This window comes from Oryx dammah, unplaced genomic scaffold, assembly GCF_014754425.2.
Source record: "Oryx dammah isolate SB20612 unplaced genomic scaffold, SCBI_Odam_1.1 HiC_scaffold_1, whole genome shotgun sequence".
In the NCBI taxonomy this organism is placed as follows: domain Eukaryota; kingdom Metazoa; phylum Chordata; class Mammalia; order Artiodactyla; family Bovidae; genus Oryx; species Oryx dammah.
The window spans coordinates 40634574-40654987 of NW_024070185.1; the positions used below are offsets into that span (position 1 = coordinate 40634574).

Here is a 20414-nt window from a genome sequence, read left to right on the forward strand (position 1 = left end):
AGTGGGCCGTTTCTCAGCTTGGTTGTTTTGTGAATAACAGAACACAGACTTCCTCATGGCCACCCTGAGGGTCAACCAAACATCCCTTTTTTTTTTTTTTTTCCAAACATCCCATTTTTAAAGAATTAAATGTATAGCTTTGATAGAATAACTAGACAGAAGGCACAGAGAACCTAGTTTGCCTACAGCTGAACAAATATATAAATCTTCCAGTTTGTGAATTAGCTGTAGTCACTGTTTGAGGAGAGTTCACAGGGTGGTGTTGTGGGGTGGGGGTGGGGGGTCACAGGTTCTCACCTTTCTTCTTAGGAATGTGTGATGTCTCCCCAAATACATAAAGAGGTGGATTGAGTATCATGTGTTCAAGTATATGTTTTAATTTTCATGCCATGAATTATGAAGATATATACACAAAGGTATTTCTCATCTGTTACAAAATAATTAACAGTTTTAACTCCAATTTTAAAGAGTTGAGTTCATGGTAACTTAGCAACATGAAATTCAGTGGAGTCAATTTTGTAACATATCTTACAGAAATCTGAATCAGTCAATAGGTTTCCAATTAAACTTAATTGTGTTATTTGATACTTGGCTTGTAGGGCAGAGGCCCAACACAGACAGCATAAAGTAGACATAGACATTATTAATAATATAATAATATTCTGTTGTTATATTAATAATATAATTCAACTGATTCTCTTCTAAACATATGACAATTTCATAGCAGATTATCAGTACTTTCAAAAGTAACTATTATAACTGAAGGTCAGCACACTTTTTTTGTTTTTTCATTTTCCAACAGAATTTTGTGTTACCTATGTCTTTATGCTGCAATAAGGTGATTGCCCAATTGTCAAAAAGTTTCCAAAACAGTTAGGATAGAACATGAAGCCCTTATCATGGCCTACAGACCCACTATGGTCCAGCTGCTAGTGATTTCTAGTCCCATCATATATATTCTCTTTGCTCATGTCTTCCCAGCCACAGCTTCTGGGCTATGCTTTCAATAAAACAAATATAGTTCTGTCTCAGTCTCAGCATTTGCTCTCCTTTCTGCGAGGAAAGTGCACTCGTTCACATGGCTCACTCCCTCACTTCAGTCTCATATCTGCTCACTTAGCACCTCCTCAAAAAGTTTTCCTAACACCCTGACTTTAAGTGCCAGGGCCCATCACTCTACAGTCTCTTGACCTGATTTACTTTTTTCATAGGATTTACCACTACCTAACTTTATAATTGATATCTACTCTGTTTTTATCAACTATCTGTCCTACTAGAATGTGAGCTCTGTTGAAACCAAACTTTTGTCTGACTTGCTGTAGAACAAGACCCTGACACACAGTAAGAACATAATAAATATCTATTGAATGAATGAAAATTGTCTTGGAAAAAAGAAATTGGCTTTGCATTTCTTTTACAAATACCGTAAAGCTACTCAATATGAATATTCTTCTCAGTCATTTACATTATATTGAGGGAAATAAAAAGGCCTAAAAATTGGATTTAAAAACATATATATATATAATTCATTCTGTATCTGTCATGTCTATCACTGTAAAGATTTACTGACATTGAACTGACACAGGATTGTTTTTCTACATTATAATAAATGTCTTCTTTTAAAATAAACCATTTTTATTATAAAATTAGTATATACTCACTTTAGAAAACCTGAAAAATACAAATACTGTACAAAAAAAAAAAACTTAAATCATCCATAATTTACTACCCAGAAAGACCAATGGTAAAATGTTTTCTTTCAGTTTTATATAAAATTGAGATCCAGTTGTTTATCAGAGTTTATTATCTATATTTTTCCCTTAACATTATACCTTAAGCATATCTTAAGAAATATAATTTTGAATGTCCTTCCAATATTCCATTTTGTATACAATGGCAACCCACTCCGGTGTTCTTACCTAGAGAATCCCATGGACAGAGGAGCCTGCAGTCCATGGGGTCACAGAGTCGGACATGACTGAAGCGACTTAGCAAGCACTCATGCATACGTTATTTAAACATTCCTTTTGTCTCTTATTCTTGAATATTTAGGTGGGTTTTCATCTTGCAGTACAAATATAAAACATACTTTCATGCTTATCTTAATATAAAGTTGCATGTTTATCTTCAAATAAATTCAAATAAATTTGCAGTTTTAAGTTGGCTGATACTGTTTTAATGAAGTATGCTATCTTGAAGCTAATAAGTATTAACCATTCCCATTTATTTAGAGGTAGGACTTTTTCAAGAACTTTGCAGATAGTTTCTATGTTAAATGGGCTCATATTACACGTTTTCCATCTTTCACTTAGCATTTTATCATAGACATCTTTCCGTCTTGCTACCTTTATGTGTAATCGCTCTCATTTCTTTAAAGTGAATGAAATTGCTCGGTCATGTCTGACCCTCTTTGTGACCCCATGGACTGTGACTCACCAGGCTGCTCCATACATGGGCTTCTCTGGGCAAAACGACTGGAGTAGGTTAGCATTCCCTTCCCCAGGGGCCTTCACAGCCCAGGGGTCAGACTCAGGCCGCCCGCACTGCAGGTGTATTCTTACCATCTGAGCTACTCAGAAAGCCCAATTTCTTTAATATATTGTATAAATTTCCGTATAGGAATGAGCCATTTTTTACCTAGTATCCTACAAGTGGTTATTTAGTGTTGCCCCCTATTTTCTCAGTAGTATAAGTATTGCTGCAATTAAAACCATCTTTGCTCATTTGTGTAAATTTCTAGAATTAGAACTGCTAGGTGAAAGCATTTGTGCATTTCTAATTTTTACATTTGTTGCCAAATTTCCCTTCATAAAAGTTTTGTGATTTTATGCTTCAAGAAACAATAAATGAGAGTTCTTTCTCCATAACCTCTTCAATGCTGATCTTTTAATTTCTTATAGTATAATAAATAATATATGGTATCCTACTTTAATTTATATTTCTTTTAATTTTGAATAAGGTTAATCATATATACTTGTTATGATTCCCTTAGAAGAAATGGAAGAGCCATCATAATCAACAAAAGAGTCCGAAATGCAGTACTTGGATACAATTTCAAAAACGACAGAAGGATCTCTGTTCTTTTCCAAGGCAAACCATTCAATATCATGGTAATCAAAAAGGCAAGAGAGTTCCAGAAAAACATCGATTTCTGCTTTATTGACTATGGCAATGCCTTAGATTGTATGGATCACAATAAACTGTGGAAAATTCTAAAAGAGATGGGAATACCAAACCACCTGACCTGTCCCCTGAGAAACCTGTATGCAGGTCAGGAAGCAACGGTTAGAACTGGACAGCAAACAACAGACTGGCTCCACATAGGGAAAGGAGTATCTCAAAGCTGTATATTGTCACCCTGCTTATTTAACTTCTATGAAGAGTACATCATGAGAAACGCTGGGCTGGATGAAGCACAAGCTGGAATCAGGATTGCCGGGAAAATAACAATAACTTCAGCTATTCATATGACACCACCCTTATGGCAGAAAGTGAAGAAGAACTGAAGAGCCTCTTGACGAAAGTGAAAGAAGAGAGTGAAAAAGTTGGCTTAAAGTTCAACATTCAGAAAAGTAAGATCATGGGATCTGGTCCCATCACTTCATGGCAAATAGATGGGGAAACAGTGGAAACAGTAACAGATTTTATTTTGGGGAGCTCCAAAATCACAGCAGATGGTGACTGCAGCCATGAAATTAAAAGACGCTTACTCCTTGGAAGGAAAGTTATGACCAACCTAGATAGCATATTAAAAAGCAGAGACATTACTTTGGCAACAAAGATCCATCTAGTCAAGGCTATGATTTTTCCAGTAATCATGTATGAATGTCAGAGTTGGACTATTAAAAAAACCTGAGCACCGAAGAATTGATGGTTTTGAACTATGATGTTGGAGAAGACTCTTGAGAGTCCCTTCTGAAGGAGATCAGCCCTGGGATTTCTTTGGAAGGAATGATGCTAAAGCTGAAACTCCAGTACTTTGGCTACTTCATGCCAAGAGTTGACTCATTGGAAAAGACCCTGATGCTGGGAAAGATTGAAGGTGGGAGGAGAAGGGGACGACAGAGGATGAGATGGTTGGATGGCATCACCAACTCAATGGACATGAGTTTGAGTAAACTCCAGGAATAGGTGATGGACAGGGAAGCCTGGCATGCTCAGTCCATGGGGTTGCAAAGTTGCAGACACGACTGAGCGACTGAACTGAACTGAACTGAACTGAACTCCAACATACGTAATAGTGTAGCAATAGGCAGTTTTCTTAGGATCTCACACACGTTATCTCACTTGACTCTCAAGCTAATTTTGAACCTTAAAATGTTGAATGATGTACAGTCAAGATCATATAGTCGTTAATGTGGATCTCATTCCCAACCTATGGATGAAAAACTATGTTTTTTTTTTCTTTTTAATAAGGAAATCCATAGAAAGAGAGATTCTCTGCCATCTTATTGTAACACCTATTCTTGTTGCGATAACCAAATGAGAGTGAGAAGCTCAGCTCCTTCTGTTCTGTGTATTAGGATCATAATCACTTATATTTGAGTCTTGTTCTATTCATTCCTAAGTTTATTGCACAACCTTTAACCCACTTTATCCTTGAAATAATCACATAAATTAGATACAGCCAAAAGTATTGCTTTTATTTTCACCCAAAAGGAAAACACTCTCGAGGAAATGGTGTTTTTTGAGATTGACAGTGAATTAATGAGAAACCAGAATCAGAATCCAGGGCTTTAGGGTTTTAGATGTACAGTGGTGATCTGTCACCTGCCAAGTTGAATGTGTAGAATTTGATGCATTAGTAGCCACTATATAATTATGGTTAAAAGTGAAAGATAAAACAAAAGTACAGTCTTCTGTATTTCCATCTGTCCGACATTTTACAGTTCTTCATTGCAAAATAAGGCTTAGGAATATTGTTGTTTGTTGTTCAGTCACTGAGTCGTGTCTGACTCTTTGTGACCCCATGAACTGTAGCCTGCTAGGATTCTCTGTCCATAGAATTTCTCAGGCAAAAATTCTGTAGTGGGTTGCTATTTCTTTCTCCAGGGGATCTTCCCAACCCAGGGATCAAACATACTTCTCCTGCATTGACAGGTGCATTCTTTACCACTGAACCATCAGGGAAGTCCCTTAGCAATATTAACCCATACATTTGTGAGATTCTATCTCTTCCTCCTATCTGAGAATATAATGGCTATTTTAATTTGTGTAGGACAAAAATCTCTAGAGAAAAGACACTAAATGAAAGTGAAGAGAAACACACACACACATCCTACTCTGACTCTGGTGCTGGGAAAACTGGTCAACCACTTGTAAAAGAATGAAACTAGATCACTTTCTAACACCGCGCACAAAGATAAACTCAAAATGGATTAAAGATCTAAATGTAAGACCAGAAACTATAAAACTCCTAGAGGAGAACATAAGCAAAACACTCTCCGACATAAACCACAGCAGGATCCTCTATGATCCACCTCCCAGAATTCTGGAAATAAAAGCAAAAATAAACAAATGGGACCTAATTAAAATTAAAAGCTTCTGCACAACAAAGGAAAATATAAGCAAAGTGAAAAGACAGCCTTCCGAATGGGAGAAAATAATAGCAAATGAAGCAACTGACAAACAACTAATCTCAAAAATATACAAGCAACTCCTGCAGCTCAAGTCCAGAAAAATAAACGACCCAATCAAAAAATGGGCCAAAGAACTAAATAGACATTTCTCCAAAGAAGACATACGGATGGCTAACAAACACATGAAAAGATGCTCAACATCACTCATTATTAGAGAAATGCACATCAAAACCACAGTGAGGTACCACTTCATACCAGTCAGAATGTCTGCGATCCAAAAATCTGCAAGCAATAAATGCTGGAGAGGGTGTGGAGAGAAGGGAACCCTCCTACACTGTTGGTGGGAATGCAAACTAGTACAGCCACTATGGAGAACAGTGTGGAGATTCCTTAAAAAATTGCAACTAGAACTGCCTTATGACCCAGCAATCCCACTGCTGGGCATACACACGGAGGAAACCAGAATTGAAAGAGACACATGTACCCCAATGTTCATCGCAGCACTGTTTATAATAGCCAGGACATGGAAACAACCTAGATGTCCATCAGCAGATGAATGGATAAGAAAGCTGTGGTACTTATACACAATGGAGTATTACTCAGCCGTTAAAAAGAATACATTTGAATCAGTTCTGATGAGATGGATGAAACTGGAGCCGATTATACAGAGTGAAGTAAGCCAGAAAGAAAAACACCAATACAGTATACTAACACATATATATGGAATTTAGAAAGATGGCAATGATGACCCTGTATGCAGAACAGCAAAAAAGACACAGATGTGTATAGCGGACTTTTGGACTCAGAGGGAGAGGGAGAGGGAGAGGGTGAGATGATTTGGGAGAATGGCATTGAAACATGTATAATATCATGTAAGAATCGAATTGCCAGTCTATGTCCGAAGCAGGATACGGCACGCTTGGGGCTGGTACACAGGGATGACCCAGAGAGATGTTGTGGGGAGGGGGGTGGGAGGGGGGTTCATGTTTGGGAACGCATGTACACCCGTGGTGGATTCATGTCAATGTACGGCAAAACCAATACAGAATTGTAAAGTAAAAAAAAAAAAAAAATTAAGGATATTTGAAGTGCGTGTTCAAGCTTAATAATTGACATGTCTTCAATGAAGCCAAAATTTTGACTTACTTCTATTTTGAGTATAATAGAGTGTATTGTTAGTGTTTAATTAAAATATATATTTCATATTTTGATATTTTATAGTTACCCGTTTATATTTTTCAAGGCTATGCATTTTTAATTGACTTTATTGTGCTGTTGCTAATGGGAAAATCACTGTAATTTAATGGAAATCAGTACGGAAGTAGAATCACTTAATAAGTTTGCCTTCCAACAAAAGTTGCAAGGATCCCTGTATGTCCTCTCCTACATTCTGCATTGCCACATCTGGGAACATTGCTTAGTATATTTGTAAATGTGCTTGTGTATTTATAAACATTGTATAGTATATTTTGTAAACTTAGTCAGGGACAAATACATATTTTCCCCAAAGTGTACCTCAGAAGTCATTGAGAGATGGTGATACAGTGTTTACCCATCATCATAAGACTTTTACTTTGAGATGCTTTTTCTTATGGTGATGAATTATCAGCCTTCCAAAATTTTTTTTTAATTGATTCTGACCCATTTGTCAGCTTGCTTATGATAGTAAAATGGTTTTTCCCAATGAGTGCCTATCTAGTTCTCATAGGATCTAGTCAAGTCCTAATGAAGATTGCCTCTTTACCACTCTGTTTGAAAAAGTTGAGCCAACTGCTTCATTTATGAAATTATTCCATGGAAAGTCATGCACTATACCAATCTATTAGACCTATAACTTCTTTTAATAGGAAAAGTAGGCTGAACACTAATCCTGGTCACTAACACTGGCTGCCTCTGTGTCTTTTCTCTTGGAACAGCTCAATGGTTATTCGGGACTTAACTCTACGCAGTGCTGCTAGCTTTGGCTCCTTCCACCTGATCCGTCTACTCTACGATGAATACATGTTCTACTTAGTAGAACATCGTGTTGCTCAGGCAACAGGAGAGACACCCATAGCAGTCATGGGTGAGGTAAGAGAAGCTAAATGAGCTATGACCCACAAGGCTTTCTAAAAAGATCTGAATTTTATTTTAATCTAAATATGAATTATCAAAGCGATGGTTTCTAATCAATGAGTCTTGGACTCCAGAGAGCCTGTATAGTTATTTCAGGGGGTCCCTAAATCCCTTTGTTCATATTTTATTAGTCAAAAGAGTCTAAAACTGTAGATCATATCTTGGAAAAGTACATGGAATATTTCAATATGCTATAAAAGTCTCTATATAAAAGAAAAGCTTGAGAATCACTGGACTTAAAAATCCTTAGTATTACTCAACCATAAAACAGAATCAGATAATGCCATTTGCAGCAACATAGATGGTCCTAGAAATTATCATACCAAGTGAAGTAAATCAGACAGAGACAAATATATGATATTTATATGTGGAATCTAAAGAAAGTAGTTACAAATAAATTTATTTACAAAACAAAAACAGACATACAGACATGGAAAACAAAATTATGGTTACAAAAAGGAAAGCAGGGGAGGGATAAATTGGGGAATATAGGATTAATAATAATGTAAATCAGGCTTCCCTGGTGGCTCAGATGATAAAGAAGCTGCCTGCAATGCAAGAGACCCGGATTCAATCCTTGGGTCAAGATCTCCGGAAGAAGGGAATGGCAACCCACTCCAGTATTCTTGCCAAGAGTTTCCATGGACAGAGGAGCCTGGTGGGCTACAGTCCATGGGGCCGCAAAGAGTCAGACCTGACTGAGCGAATAACACATAGGTTTAACAGATGCACACTACTGTATATACAGTAGATAAACAAGGTTTTACCATATGGCACAGGAAAATTTATCCAGTGTTTTATAATATACTGGAAAAGAACTGAGAAAAAAGTTTGTAGATATATATAAATATATATATATAGCCAAATCACTTTATTGTATACCTGGAACTACCACAGTATTGTAAATCAACTATACTTGAATTAAAAAATAAAAAATGTTATTGACTGGAAAATAAGAAAGATTGATGCTTCTGATAAGGCTATGGCCTAGGACCTGAGAGGGAAAAATTAAATATGTATCTTGCTGACTCTATCGAAGTGCCCAGGAAAAGAATGAAGGATAATAACAATGATGGTGAAAGTGATAGCTAACATTCCGGGAGCACTTACTATGTGCCAGACATAGTCCTAAATCTCTTATATATATAATAAAGCATTTAATACATATAACAATGCTTTGAGATAGGTGCTACCTCATAATGTTTTACTGATGAGAATCTGAGGTTCAGGAAGGAAGCTAAGGCACAGAGAGATTAAAAGGTTATATATCTAGCAAGCGGTGGAGACCTCTTTTAAGTATTCAGTCTGATTTTCACACCCATGCTCCTAATCAATAAAGATGTAGAAAAAAAATTCTCTTCTTCATAATTTCTGGATAGTGCCAAGATGTCATTGATATGTTCAACATATTGTAAAGCTAAAATGCTGAAGTTAATATATACAAGGTTGGTTAATATATTGAGGGATAGATGTACATGCTTATATGATTCAGCACTGGCTCACTTTGTTGTACTATACTGGATTTTGACTGAATCCAGATTTTGCTAGATTATACCAGATTAAGCAGTGTTACATTTTATCATCCAAAGCAGTCAAGAAGACATATTCACTTTTAAACTATGCATATGTGCTTATTTAAATTAGAAAATAGCAATTTTATAAATATGATGACAAAGTATAAATTAAAATATATAGTAAAATACCTCAAGGATCTATGTAAGTATTCTAATATAAATAAAATACATGTGAATTTTATTTAGAATGTTGGTTAAAATATTCTTCTTTCCCTCTTTAAAATCCCTTACTGTTTGCTGATCTACATGTGTTTATATGTTTCTTAATGGTGATTGTGCCTAAATGATGCCAATTATGTATATATGAGAATTAAGCAAGATTCATTTTAGCTTTTAAATTACGGGCAGATCCTCATGTGACCAAAGCAGTCTGAACTTTTCTTAGATTTGACTTCCCCTCAGTGCCTCTTTTCTTAGTTCTTCTCTGATTGTCTGGTTTCAAAATGCCCAATTGGCAAGTAGATTAAATACTATAAACTTTCTTAACCCAGGGCCCAAAAAGTTCTGGAATAGACATCCCTTTTGGTATATTTAATGCATTTGGCACATACCTCCTATGCTCCAGGACCTCTATAACAGGATGACCAGGATAATGATAATAGGGATTCTCATTAATACCATGTGGCTAATCCTGATGCATGGTCTTTGCTTCCCTTGCATCTTTAGGGAATAAAAGCTGTGGCTGTAAGCCACTGACATGGCATGAAGACTTAACTACTTCCTCATATGCTAGTACAGGAAGTACTGGCTCACCAGAATTAAAATGGCTTTATATAGTCTATACTGCCAAGAAACATTCTAAATGGCTTTTTTTTTCCCTTATGTAAACAATGTAAATGAATAAGACACTGTCACATGATTCAAAAATATGACACAAAATCTAGATCAGAAAGTGATCTTCTCTAAGATCAAAGATCTAAGCATACCTCTTGATTTCTTTGCTTACTGTCTCCTTACTCAGTTTATAGGAAAACCCTCTGAGTTGTCCGTGCTCATCATTATTCAGTCCAAGTCGAGTAAACTTAATTTTACAGGTTTGATCTCCCTATAACATTTATGCCTCATAGAACAATAAGCCATTATAGACTTGTTAGCTATGGTCATATTATCATATCTGAAATTTCTTGATTCTTGGGAAAAGGAAAAAGAAATGCGAGATAAAGGAAGGCTGTTTTCCCATGTATCTTTTCATGTGTTACCCTAAACCTACCCTAGAAGTCAGATTGGAGGTAAAAACGCTTTCATGTGTCAAACCTCAGCTGTAATCTAACTCCTTAGATGACTTCCATTTCAAAAGAAAAGGTCCAGAAGTGCCTGTGTATACAGCGAGCATGACACTACAGGCCAAAATCCATGGAAATCCATAAAAATTCACCATTACTCTCAATTGCAGCTAGTGGTTTTCAGTCATCAGTGAGAACAACCACAGCTGTCACTATTTAGTGTGAGTTTATCATACCCTTAATGAAGTTAAGCTCTTGATCTATCTACTAATGGTCCTTTCTCAGTAAACGGTACTCTCCCTCTGGATCAGGTTGAATATGTGAGCATCATCTCTATATATCTTTCTGTTTTGACCTGCGTGTCCAACCAGTTACTAAGTCTGCCCTTTCCCAAACTCCACATAGTGCAGGCAGTATCATCTTATGAAAATGCAAACCTGATTGTGTTATACCCTCTTAAAACCCTTTAGTGACTTTATCTTCTGCTAGTTAAGAAACAAAAATCTTTCTGTAGTATAAGATCTGGCCTTTCTCTCTGATCAAACTCACCCTCTCTCTTCCAGGTCCTTCTGTTGCAATTACAGTAGTCTTTTCTCTGTTCTTACTCAAGTTTTTCTCATCACTGGACAAGTGTGTAAATGGTTCTTTTACCTAGAATTGTCTGTCTGACTCTCTTTGCCTATTCTAACTCCTTCATGTCTTAAATACCAGTTCCTCTAAGAAGTCCAGTTTCCCTCAGACTACATTAGATACTCCTTTTCTCTCTAATTTATACTTTTCATTCTAGAACCTGCAGAATAATAAGTGCTTTGTATGATTTGTGTTATTATAGATTTAATGCCTGGAAATAATGGAGGACTTTGAGTCAGAAGAATTGAACTCTGCTTACAGTTTTGTAATTTATGGCAGTATAATCTCGGGCAAATCATGTTCACTTAGGCTGATTCTCTGACTTATCTCTAAAATTAATGTATTCATTTATTTAACAAATGCTTCTTATGCATCTTTGTTGTTGTTCAGTCGCTGTTGTGTTCGACTCTTTGCGACCCCATGGACTGCAGCACACCAGCCTTCCCTGTCCTTCACTATCTCCCAGAGTTTGCTGGAAATCGGGTCCATTGAGTCAGTGATGCCATCCAACCATTTCATGCTCTGTTGCTCCCTTTTCCTCTTGCCTTCAATCTTTCCCAGCATCAGGGTCTTTTCCAATGAGTCAGCTCTTCGCATCAGGTGACCAGAGCATTGGAGCTTCAGCTTCAGCTTCAGCATCAGTCCTTCCAATGAATTTTCAGGGTTGATTTCCTTTAGGATTGACTGGTTTGATCTTGATGGCCAAGGGACTCTCAAAATTCTTCTCTGGCACCACAGTTCAAAAGCATCAATTCTTTAGCACTCAGCCTTCTTTATGGTCCAACTCTTATATCCATACATGATTACCGGAAAAACCATATCTTTGACTATATAGACCTTTGTCAGAAAAGTGATGTCTCTACTGTCTAGGTTTGTCGTAGCTTTTCTTCCCAGGAGCAAGTGTCTTTTAAATTCAAGGCTGTAGTCACCATCTGCAGTGATCTTAGAGCACAAGAAAATAAAATCTGTCAGTTTCCATGGTTTCCCCATCTATTTCCCCATGCCATAAAATGATGGAACCAGATGACATGATCTTAATTTTCTGAATGTTGAGTTTCAAACCAGCCTTTTCACTCTCCTCTTTTACTTTCATCAAGAGGCTCTTTAGTTCCTCTTCGCTTTCTGCCATTAGGGTGGTGTCATCTGCATATCTGAGATTATTGATATTTCTTCTGGAAATCTTGATTCCAGCTTGTGCTTCATCCAGCCCAGCATTTCACATAATGTACTCTGCGTAGAAGTTAAATAAGCATGGTGACAATATAAAACCTTTACGTACTCCTTTCCCAATTTTCAACCAGTTTGTCATTCCATGTCTGGTTCTGTTGTTTCTTGACCTGCATACAGGTTTCTCAGGAGGCAGGTAAGGTGATATCTGGTATTCCCATCTCTAAGAATTTTTCACAGTTTGTCATGATCCACACAGTCTTACACATCTATTCTATAATGTTTAGAATATAGTAAGGAACAAGATGAATTTTGACACTGCATTCATGGAACTTATATTTTAGTAGTGGATACATATTTGTTAAATGTTCACATAACTATATAGCTATAAATTCTGAGAAATACTGCAAAGAAAAATTAAAGAGATATAGGAATACTTAGGGCTTCCCTGGTGGCTCAGCTCGTAAAGAATATGCCTGCAATGTGGGAGACCTGAGTTTGATCCCTTGGGTTGGGAAGACCCCCTGGAGAAGGGAAAGGATACCCATTCCAGTATTCTGGCCTGGAGAATTCCCTGAACTGTATAATCCATGATGTCACAAAGAGTCAGACATGAATACTTAAAGAATAATACGTTATTATTATTATACTAATAATACTTAAGGAATAATATTCATTTGTGAGTGAATATTATTTTTAACTCATTTTACAAACAGTGAAATGAGACACAGAGCCATCAAGTCACACAGAGTCACACAGCTACTAGGTTATAAAATCAGGTTCGGAAGCCAAGCATCCTGGCATGATTAACCCTTGCTTATATTCCGCCATGTTTGTTACCTGCTGCAGGATAGAGTGAGACTGAAGCAAGAATAGTTCGATATCAGTGATGGGAAAATGGAAAAATAGTCACAAACTTACTGGACTTTTGTTTTGCATTTATAGGTGTTGTATGTGGGACAGATATCAGACAGCTAAGGGGCTTCCCTTGTGGCTCAGCCATAAAAAGTCTGCCTGCAATGCAGGAGACATGGGTTCAATCCCTGGATTGGGAAGTTCCCCTGGAAAAGGAAATGGCAACCCACTCCAGTCTTCTTGCCTTGAAATCCCATGGACAGAGAAGCCTGACCTGATGGGCTACAGTCTATGGAGTCGCAAAGAGTCAGACATGACTTAGTGACTAAAGAGAGAATCAGCTAAATAGATCCAGACACAAGGGGAAAGGTTTCCCTATTAAAGTAGCTTAAGGGACAATATATCTTTTCATTAATGTGAATTCAATACATGTTTTTAAATTAAAATTATTTACATTATTTGAGCAAGCAAGAGAGACCAATACATCATGTTTTACATGTAAACATTGTATACAAACATACAGTTTTGTTTTTGCATTCCCTGTAGCACTATTTCAGTTGCTGAAATGAAGGCTACCATGTAATGGAACTCCCAAATAAAAGAGCATCACCACTATGAGTTTTCTTCTAAATGTCAGCCTGCTACTACATAACACCAACTAGCAAGTTATTTCAAGTATTTGCATTTCAAAAATGACATTATTATTTTTATTTTTTGTCTGGGTGATAAAAAGGAAACAATTTATTTACTGCTAAAATTTATGCAATTTTTTGAATTTTATTTAAATATTATAAATATGCCAATAGACTTTCTGGCAGTGATAAAATTTTAAGAGAAGGAATAAAATAAACAAGTTGCATCTGTTTGCACACTTGTTAAATTCTTTTAAAAATTATAAGGTTTTCTGTGCAGCTTTGACACAGAAAATTGAGCAGAAAAATACCCATTTATTTGGATTTTATGACTATTTGAAGTATATTTGGAAGTTTATGGCAAAAATGCTTTATTACTTTAAAATATACGTTGTTTTAATATAGTCATTGAATCTACAAATTTGTATTGCTGCATAAAATGACTTTTTGTGACAAACATGTTTAATGTATTAAGTATATTTAAATTGTCTTTATCATAATTTAATTATACTTAATAGAATATCTAAGACATCTATCTAATCAACTTTTTAAAATAAAATTAGGAACCAAAACATGCTTTAATTTTTAGTTGTGAATATCAATATTAAAAATATAATATTTTAGTAATATTTTTAGTGAAAAAATTAAGGCACTCTTAAGGATTTACCATTGAAAGAAAACTGTCTTGGCTTCAGTAATACTGATATACTCAGAGGGAAAGGGAAAAAACTGTTTAAAACCTAAAAAGTGGAGAAGAGCAATAATAATTCATAGACAAGCCTTTAGGATAAAAATTGAGTGAAAAAGTTCCATTTGATAGAAGTACAACCATTGTAAACAAGCATGAATGCTCAAAATCAAATGAATGATAAACAGATTTCAGTGAGCGCTATTATTCTAGTGCACCAAGGGAATACACTGAAAATGTACTTGTTGAATAATAGACTTGTTATAGAATATTTTAAAAGGAATTACATCACAAGTTAAAATCATTTGCCGGAAAAAACACATCTCGAAACAGTAGTGACTTAACAAGTATAATGAGTACTGTCAAAAGTTGTATTATTTATAACAAAGCTTACTTTTTATTAATATTTTTTTCTAATCAAGGACTGGCCTAGTGACAGTTGCTGTGCCGAATGCCTCACATTCTTATTTAATATTCACCAAAATCTTGCAGAGGATCTCTTCGTGTCCCCATTTCACCCATAAGGAAAATACAGGTTGAAAGTCACCCAGTGTCAGAACTAGTCAGTGGTAGAGCTGACTGTAGGAAGTGGGTCAATCTCACCCCAGATAGCCAGATGAGTTCAATCCACATTTTAATTTTTCACTGCATAAATTGTTTATAGATAGTTTCAAAACAGGGACTCATTTATTTCTGTCCTTTACAACTCCCCCCAAATGCATGCGCACTCACAGTCATACACACACTAGATGCCTGGCGTGAAAGCTTGCATTATGTTGTTCCAGGACAAGGCTTCTTTCCTCTGTTTTGCAGGTTGCATCTTGATAGTCCTACCACCCTTCCCCTTTCCACTTTTTGTTAGTTAGCAAACTAAATAGAGTATTAGTCTAAGCAGATTGCAATTGGAAAGCTTAATCTGCCAGAAAACGACAACAACAACAAATTATACCCTTCAGTTCCTCTGTACCCACCCACAGACTAGACCTAAATCAAAATTATGTTTTTAGAATTTGCAGTTTGCTCTTAGCTGTAAATCTGCTCCTCTACATTAGCACAGTTCTAACAACTTGAAAATAAATGATAAAAGTGAGCCCCTGGAAAACCTTTCTCCTACACTTCATCCTCCAAGTTTCTAAGAATTACCTCTGTAAATACTTTCCAATTTTTTTCCTCTTTCCTGGTTTATCATTCTGCTCCTTACTCTCCTCGCATTTGATAAAAGCATCTATTGACTCAGCACCTCAGAGCTGCAACCTTGTCCCTCTGGGCTGGATCCCTGTACATTAACTTCCTCTACTTGGTTTCCTTCGTGGCTTCCTCTGGGCTCTAACCTCTCCTCACATGCTCTTCAGGGAATGGAGTTTTGCTTAGAGATCTGGTCTAAACACAGTGCAGCAATAGATGCCCCCAAAATACTCACTCAAGATTGTTGTTGTCATTCAAGCACTAAGTCACATCCAACTCTGCAGCCCCACAGACTGCAGCGTGCCAGGCTTCCCTGTCCTTCACCATCTCCTGGCATTTGCTGAAACTCATATCCATCGAGTCAGTGATGCTATCCAACCATCTCATTCTCTGTCATCCCCTTTTCTTCCTGCCCTCAATCTTTCTGAGCCACTGGCCTTTTCCAGTGAGTGGGCTCTTTGCATCGAGTGGCCTAAGTATTAAAGCTTCAGCTTCAGCATCAATCCTTCATTCATGGTGAAGTGAAAATTGCTCAGTTATGTCTGACTCTTAGCAACTCCATGGACTATACAGTCCATGGAATTTTTAGGCCTGAATACTGGAGTGGGTAGCCTTTCCCTTCTCCAGGGGATCTTCCCAACCCAGGGATCAAACCCAGGTCTCCCGCATCACAGGCGATTCTTTACCAGCTGAACCACAAGGGAAGCCCTCATTCATGGTAGGAAGTAGAAAAAATGATAGAATACCAGTTAACAGAATGTCTCATTTCATTTCATGATGAACATACTGGGTTTCCATATCAGGAAAATAAAGCTCCTAGACTAGCTCCTAGAGGGTGATGTGCTCCCTCTCCCCAGAGTATGCCTTCAGTATTTTAGAGAGCCTCTGTATGAAGTTGGGTTTTCATGAGTGCTTACAACTGGAGCATGGTTTTCCCAGAGAGTTTGGAAGTGGGCAAAGAGAAGAAAATCGAAATCCAAGATTTCTGGACATTTTTCAAGAACTAAAATGGTCAGTGTAGACAATAGGAAGGGAAATTCAGCACACTGTCCTCTTCAACAATGTCCACCACTGGGCTCTTCGCTTAGAAACAGTTCGCTGGTAGCCCCAGCATTGGAATCAGCTAGGTGTGGAAAGTTCCCAGGCGTAGATTAAGCATGACAGCGCCCCCTGCTGGCCTCCTTGCCACACTGTCTTCCTGTACCCAGCCCATGTGTCTGGCCCTGCCCGTTGTCTTCCTGGTATTTTTGCTCACAGACACAGGTGAAGATGGTGGTCGCTGGTCCTCCTGGGAAAAAAAACAGTCCTTGTTTGAGATGGGTAAGCTCCTTAATTCACAGGAATGGTTTTCTGCTTTTCACCATCACTGTACTAAAATATACTTTCATATAAGTATGAGAGACTTTCAACATATATATGGGCCAGGTGTGATAATCCTACAAGTGCTTCAAATCTGATTCACTCTAGTGGTAAAAGTCTTCTTGTTATAAAGACAACATGTTTCTACACTCTCATCACCCTTGTCTCCCCAGTTAATAATTTTCAAAAAGGGGAAGTGGCATAATCAAAATAAGAAGTGCTCCTCTGACAGAATAAATTAATACTACGGTTTTCTGACAGATAGTGAAGGTGGCCTCAGTGGGAGCCTGTCTGTAGTTAAAAGCACCAAGGTTCTTTCTTATCAGCCTATAGTTTTATTTGCATAAAGGGTATACTGCCGGGCACCCCCTCCAAACATTGGCAGGGCCTATGGTACCCTACATCTGAATATTCTAAAAGTTATGAATCAAACTAGAAATAAAACCTGTTCTATCCATCTAGGTTGAAAAATATATTTTGATAATAATTTGGAAGACTGGATTTAAATTTAAAATCCTTAGGCTACTCCTAGTTCTGTATCAGAATATGGTGACATAGACATAGCTGAGCCATGGCCCAGCCTCTGTCCCCTAGACCACTTCTCTTCTCTTAGGTATCATTCCCTGCCTATATTGTGAAGAGCCTGTGCTCATGCTTGTGGACACCTTGGTCCAGTGTTCAGGTTTTGTCTATCTTCTGCAAATAGCTGCTGCTTCCCCTACACCAACCCCCACACCAGCTATTCCTTCTTTCTTCCAAAAGGTGGACTTAGAAAGAGACCTGTACAGGCCTGAAAGGGGACTTTGGGGTTTTAGGCAGGAAATTCTGGGATCTCAGATAACAGAAGTATGGTCTGAGGGGTAGGAGTAAAATACAGGCTCCTGGAGGGCACCTTGTGACCCTTGCCCTGTGGGGAGGGCCACGGCCATAGGAAACCCAAAGCAGGGCCCTCTGTGACGTGGGGCTCAGGACAGAGGCCCTCTTGGTTTGACCTAGTGGTAGCATTAAATGTTCCTGTTTTGAAATTACTTTTCTCCTCAAAAGCATCTAAGGCCTGTATTCCTCCTTCTTCACTACCTGCTTGCTCACTCATGACTGCCTCTTAGAGGTTTTTTTCTTGAAATATAATTGCTTGGCAATATTAATTTCAGATGGACAGAATAGTGATTCACTCTTTTTATCGATTTTACTCCCCATTTAAAGTCATTACAAACTAATGCCTTTATTTCCCTGTGCTGTAAATATATTCTTGTGAAAGTGTTAATTGCTCAGTCATGTCCAACTCTTTGCAACACCATGGACTATAGGCTCTTCTGTCCACAGAATCCTCCAGGCAAGAATACTGGAGTGGGTTGCCATTTCATTCTCCAGGGGATCTTCCCCACCCAGGGGTCGAACCCAGGTCTCCTGCATTGCAGGCAGATTCTTTACTGTCTGAGCCACTATGCTGCTACAAATTACTGTAGTAGTTTGTTTAACTTCTTAGAGATTTTGAAACCATGTAAAGGCAGATAAGTTACTGTGTCCCTAGGGACACAGAAGGGAAAAAATCCTGAGGAGTCAGAATCATGATAAAAATAAGCTACCTGGGTATAGAGTAGCCAACAGCACAAGTTGCCAGGATAGCCAGCTAGCCTGAAAGGGCAGAACCAACAGTGAACGTTTGGCAGAGTTTTCCTTGGCGTGAAGCAGACTAGCAGAAATCTTACCCATCTTTGCAGGCTTCAGTAAAGCTATTTGGAAATACATAGAAAAGTCTACTTCTAGAGTGAAAAAATGGCCAAGGAACACACAGTTTTCCCAAATGGAACATTAACATACCTTGCAGATTTTCCCTGGCTGCCCAGATGATGTCATGATTCCTGATGAATCCTCCCTCCCCAGGATGGGGTAAACTCTTCCAGCATCCCAGTGAGTGAGGTCTTTGTCTCAGGCTTTGGACACCTTCCTTCTGTCCCTAGTCTCTGTGTTGTGGGCTCCCGTGGAGCCTCCCCAGCTTGCTGTCTGGGCCCCCTGGCCTCCTCTGCATTGCTTCAGTTTCCAGCTATTAGAATACACAGCTTGCCTCCCTCCCTGTGGAAAGTTCACTGCTGCTGGATCTGGCGTGTAGTGGTCTCTGGAGTAGATCTGTGGACTGCGTTCTCCTGTGCCAAGCCTGCTTCCTCTCTTGATGCCTGTGCTTGTGCATCACAGTCCTGTGATGAACCACTTCTCAGCTGCGTGGCTGCAAGTCAGGGTCATACTCAGGGTTGCTCCCAAGGATGCTGCCTGTGGTCACACTGGCTGAGCCGACAGGTCTCCCACTTATACTTCCTGGCCATTACTACTCGTCGTGAACTCATGGTCTAGCAGATACCTGTTGGCTGCCTTGACCACACATTTTTCAGTCTGCTCTTGTCTAGGAGCATGCTCATTATTATGACCCCTTGTAAGGCCTGGAGGAAACAGTTTCTAAGATTAAGAAGTCTGTCTTCCTAAAAATAACAGATATGCTTTCTCTGCATCCCATTCAGTTTCTGCTTTAGAATGTCCCCTATTTATCTATATGGCCGATAGTTTTAATTCCTGTGTACATACAAGGCCATATGCTTTCTACCCCAGAGCACATGTTAAGTCCCTTAATTTATATTCTCTCCTCCTTGTATGGAACATTCTCTCTCTTTGACCTTCTCCCCCTTTCCATCTCTCCCTGCTGCTCCCTAACTCCCTCCCTTCTTAAACTGATGGTCAGAATATCTGGTCTCAATATTGCATGCTCAATGCTATATTTAGGAAATTGGTGGTCTAACACCATCATATTTCCTATATAATGTTAAACAGATTAATGTGTTTTCAACAGCTGTAAGATTAAGCTCCTTACCTTGCCAAATTCATAAACTTTTTTTGTGATGCTGCTGCTGCTGCTAAGTCACTTCAGTCGTGTCCGACTCTGTGTGACCCCATAGACGGCAGCCCACCAGGCTCCCCCGTCCCTGGGGTTCTCCAGGCAAGAACACTGGAGTGGGTTGCCATTTCCTTCTCCAATGCGTGAAAGGGAAAAGTGAAAGTGAAGTTGGTCAGTCGTGTCCGACTCTTAGCGACCCCATGGACGGCAGCCTACCAGGAAAAAAATCCATGGATTTTCCAGGCAAGAGTACTGGAGTGGGGTGCCATCGCCTTCTCTGTTTTGTGAGGCAGTGATCCTTAAGGTTGTGAGGAAAAGGCTCTCTGAGGAAGTGACATAGAGAAGGCGATATTTGTCTCCTTAATTTTGAGAGGAAACCAACCACCTACTAAACCATGACAGTGCTTTATAAATTGTTAAGAAGTCACCTTGGTGAATAGCAGTCCCCTCCAGTCCCCTCTGCAGCAAGGGAAGTTAGAAAACAGTAACCGTTTTTCTGATTTCTGAAGCGTAAGCTTACGCT

At 38.4% G+C, this 20414-nt stretch overlaps 1 protein-coding gene across 3 annotated transcripts in view; it reads left to right on the forward strand.

The window, feature by feature from the left end:
* The window catches only part of RFX3 (regulatory factor X3), a 337494-nt gene that overhangs the window by 302467 nt on the left and 14613 nt on the right, over positions 1–20414 (forward strand). For all 3 annotated transcript variants that reach the window (XM_040244701.1, XM_040244629.1, XM_040244537.1), the window contains one exon: positions 7496–7649. In XM_040244701.1, the coding sequence (XP_040100635.1) occupies positions 7496–7649 (154 nt within the window). The remainder of the gene's footprint in view (positions 1–7495; positions 7650–20414) is intronic.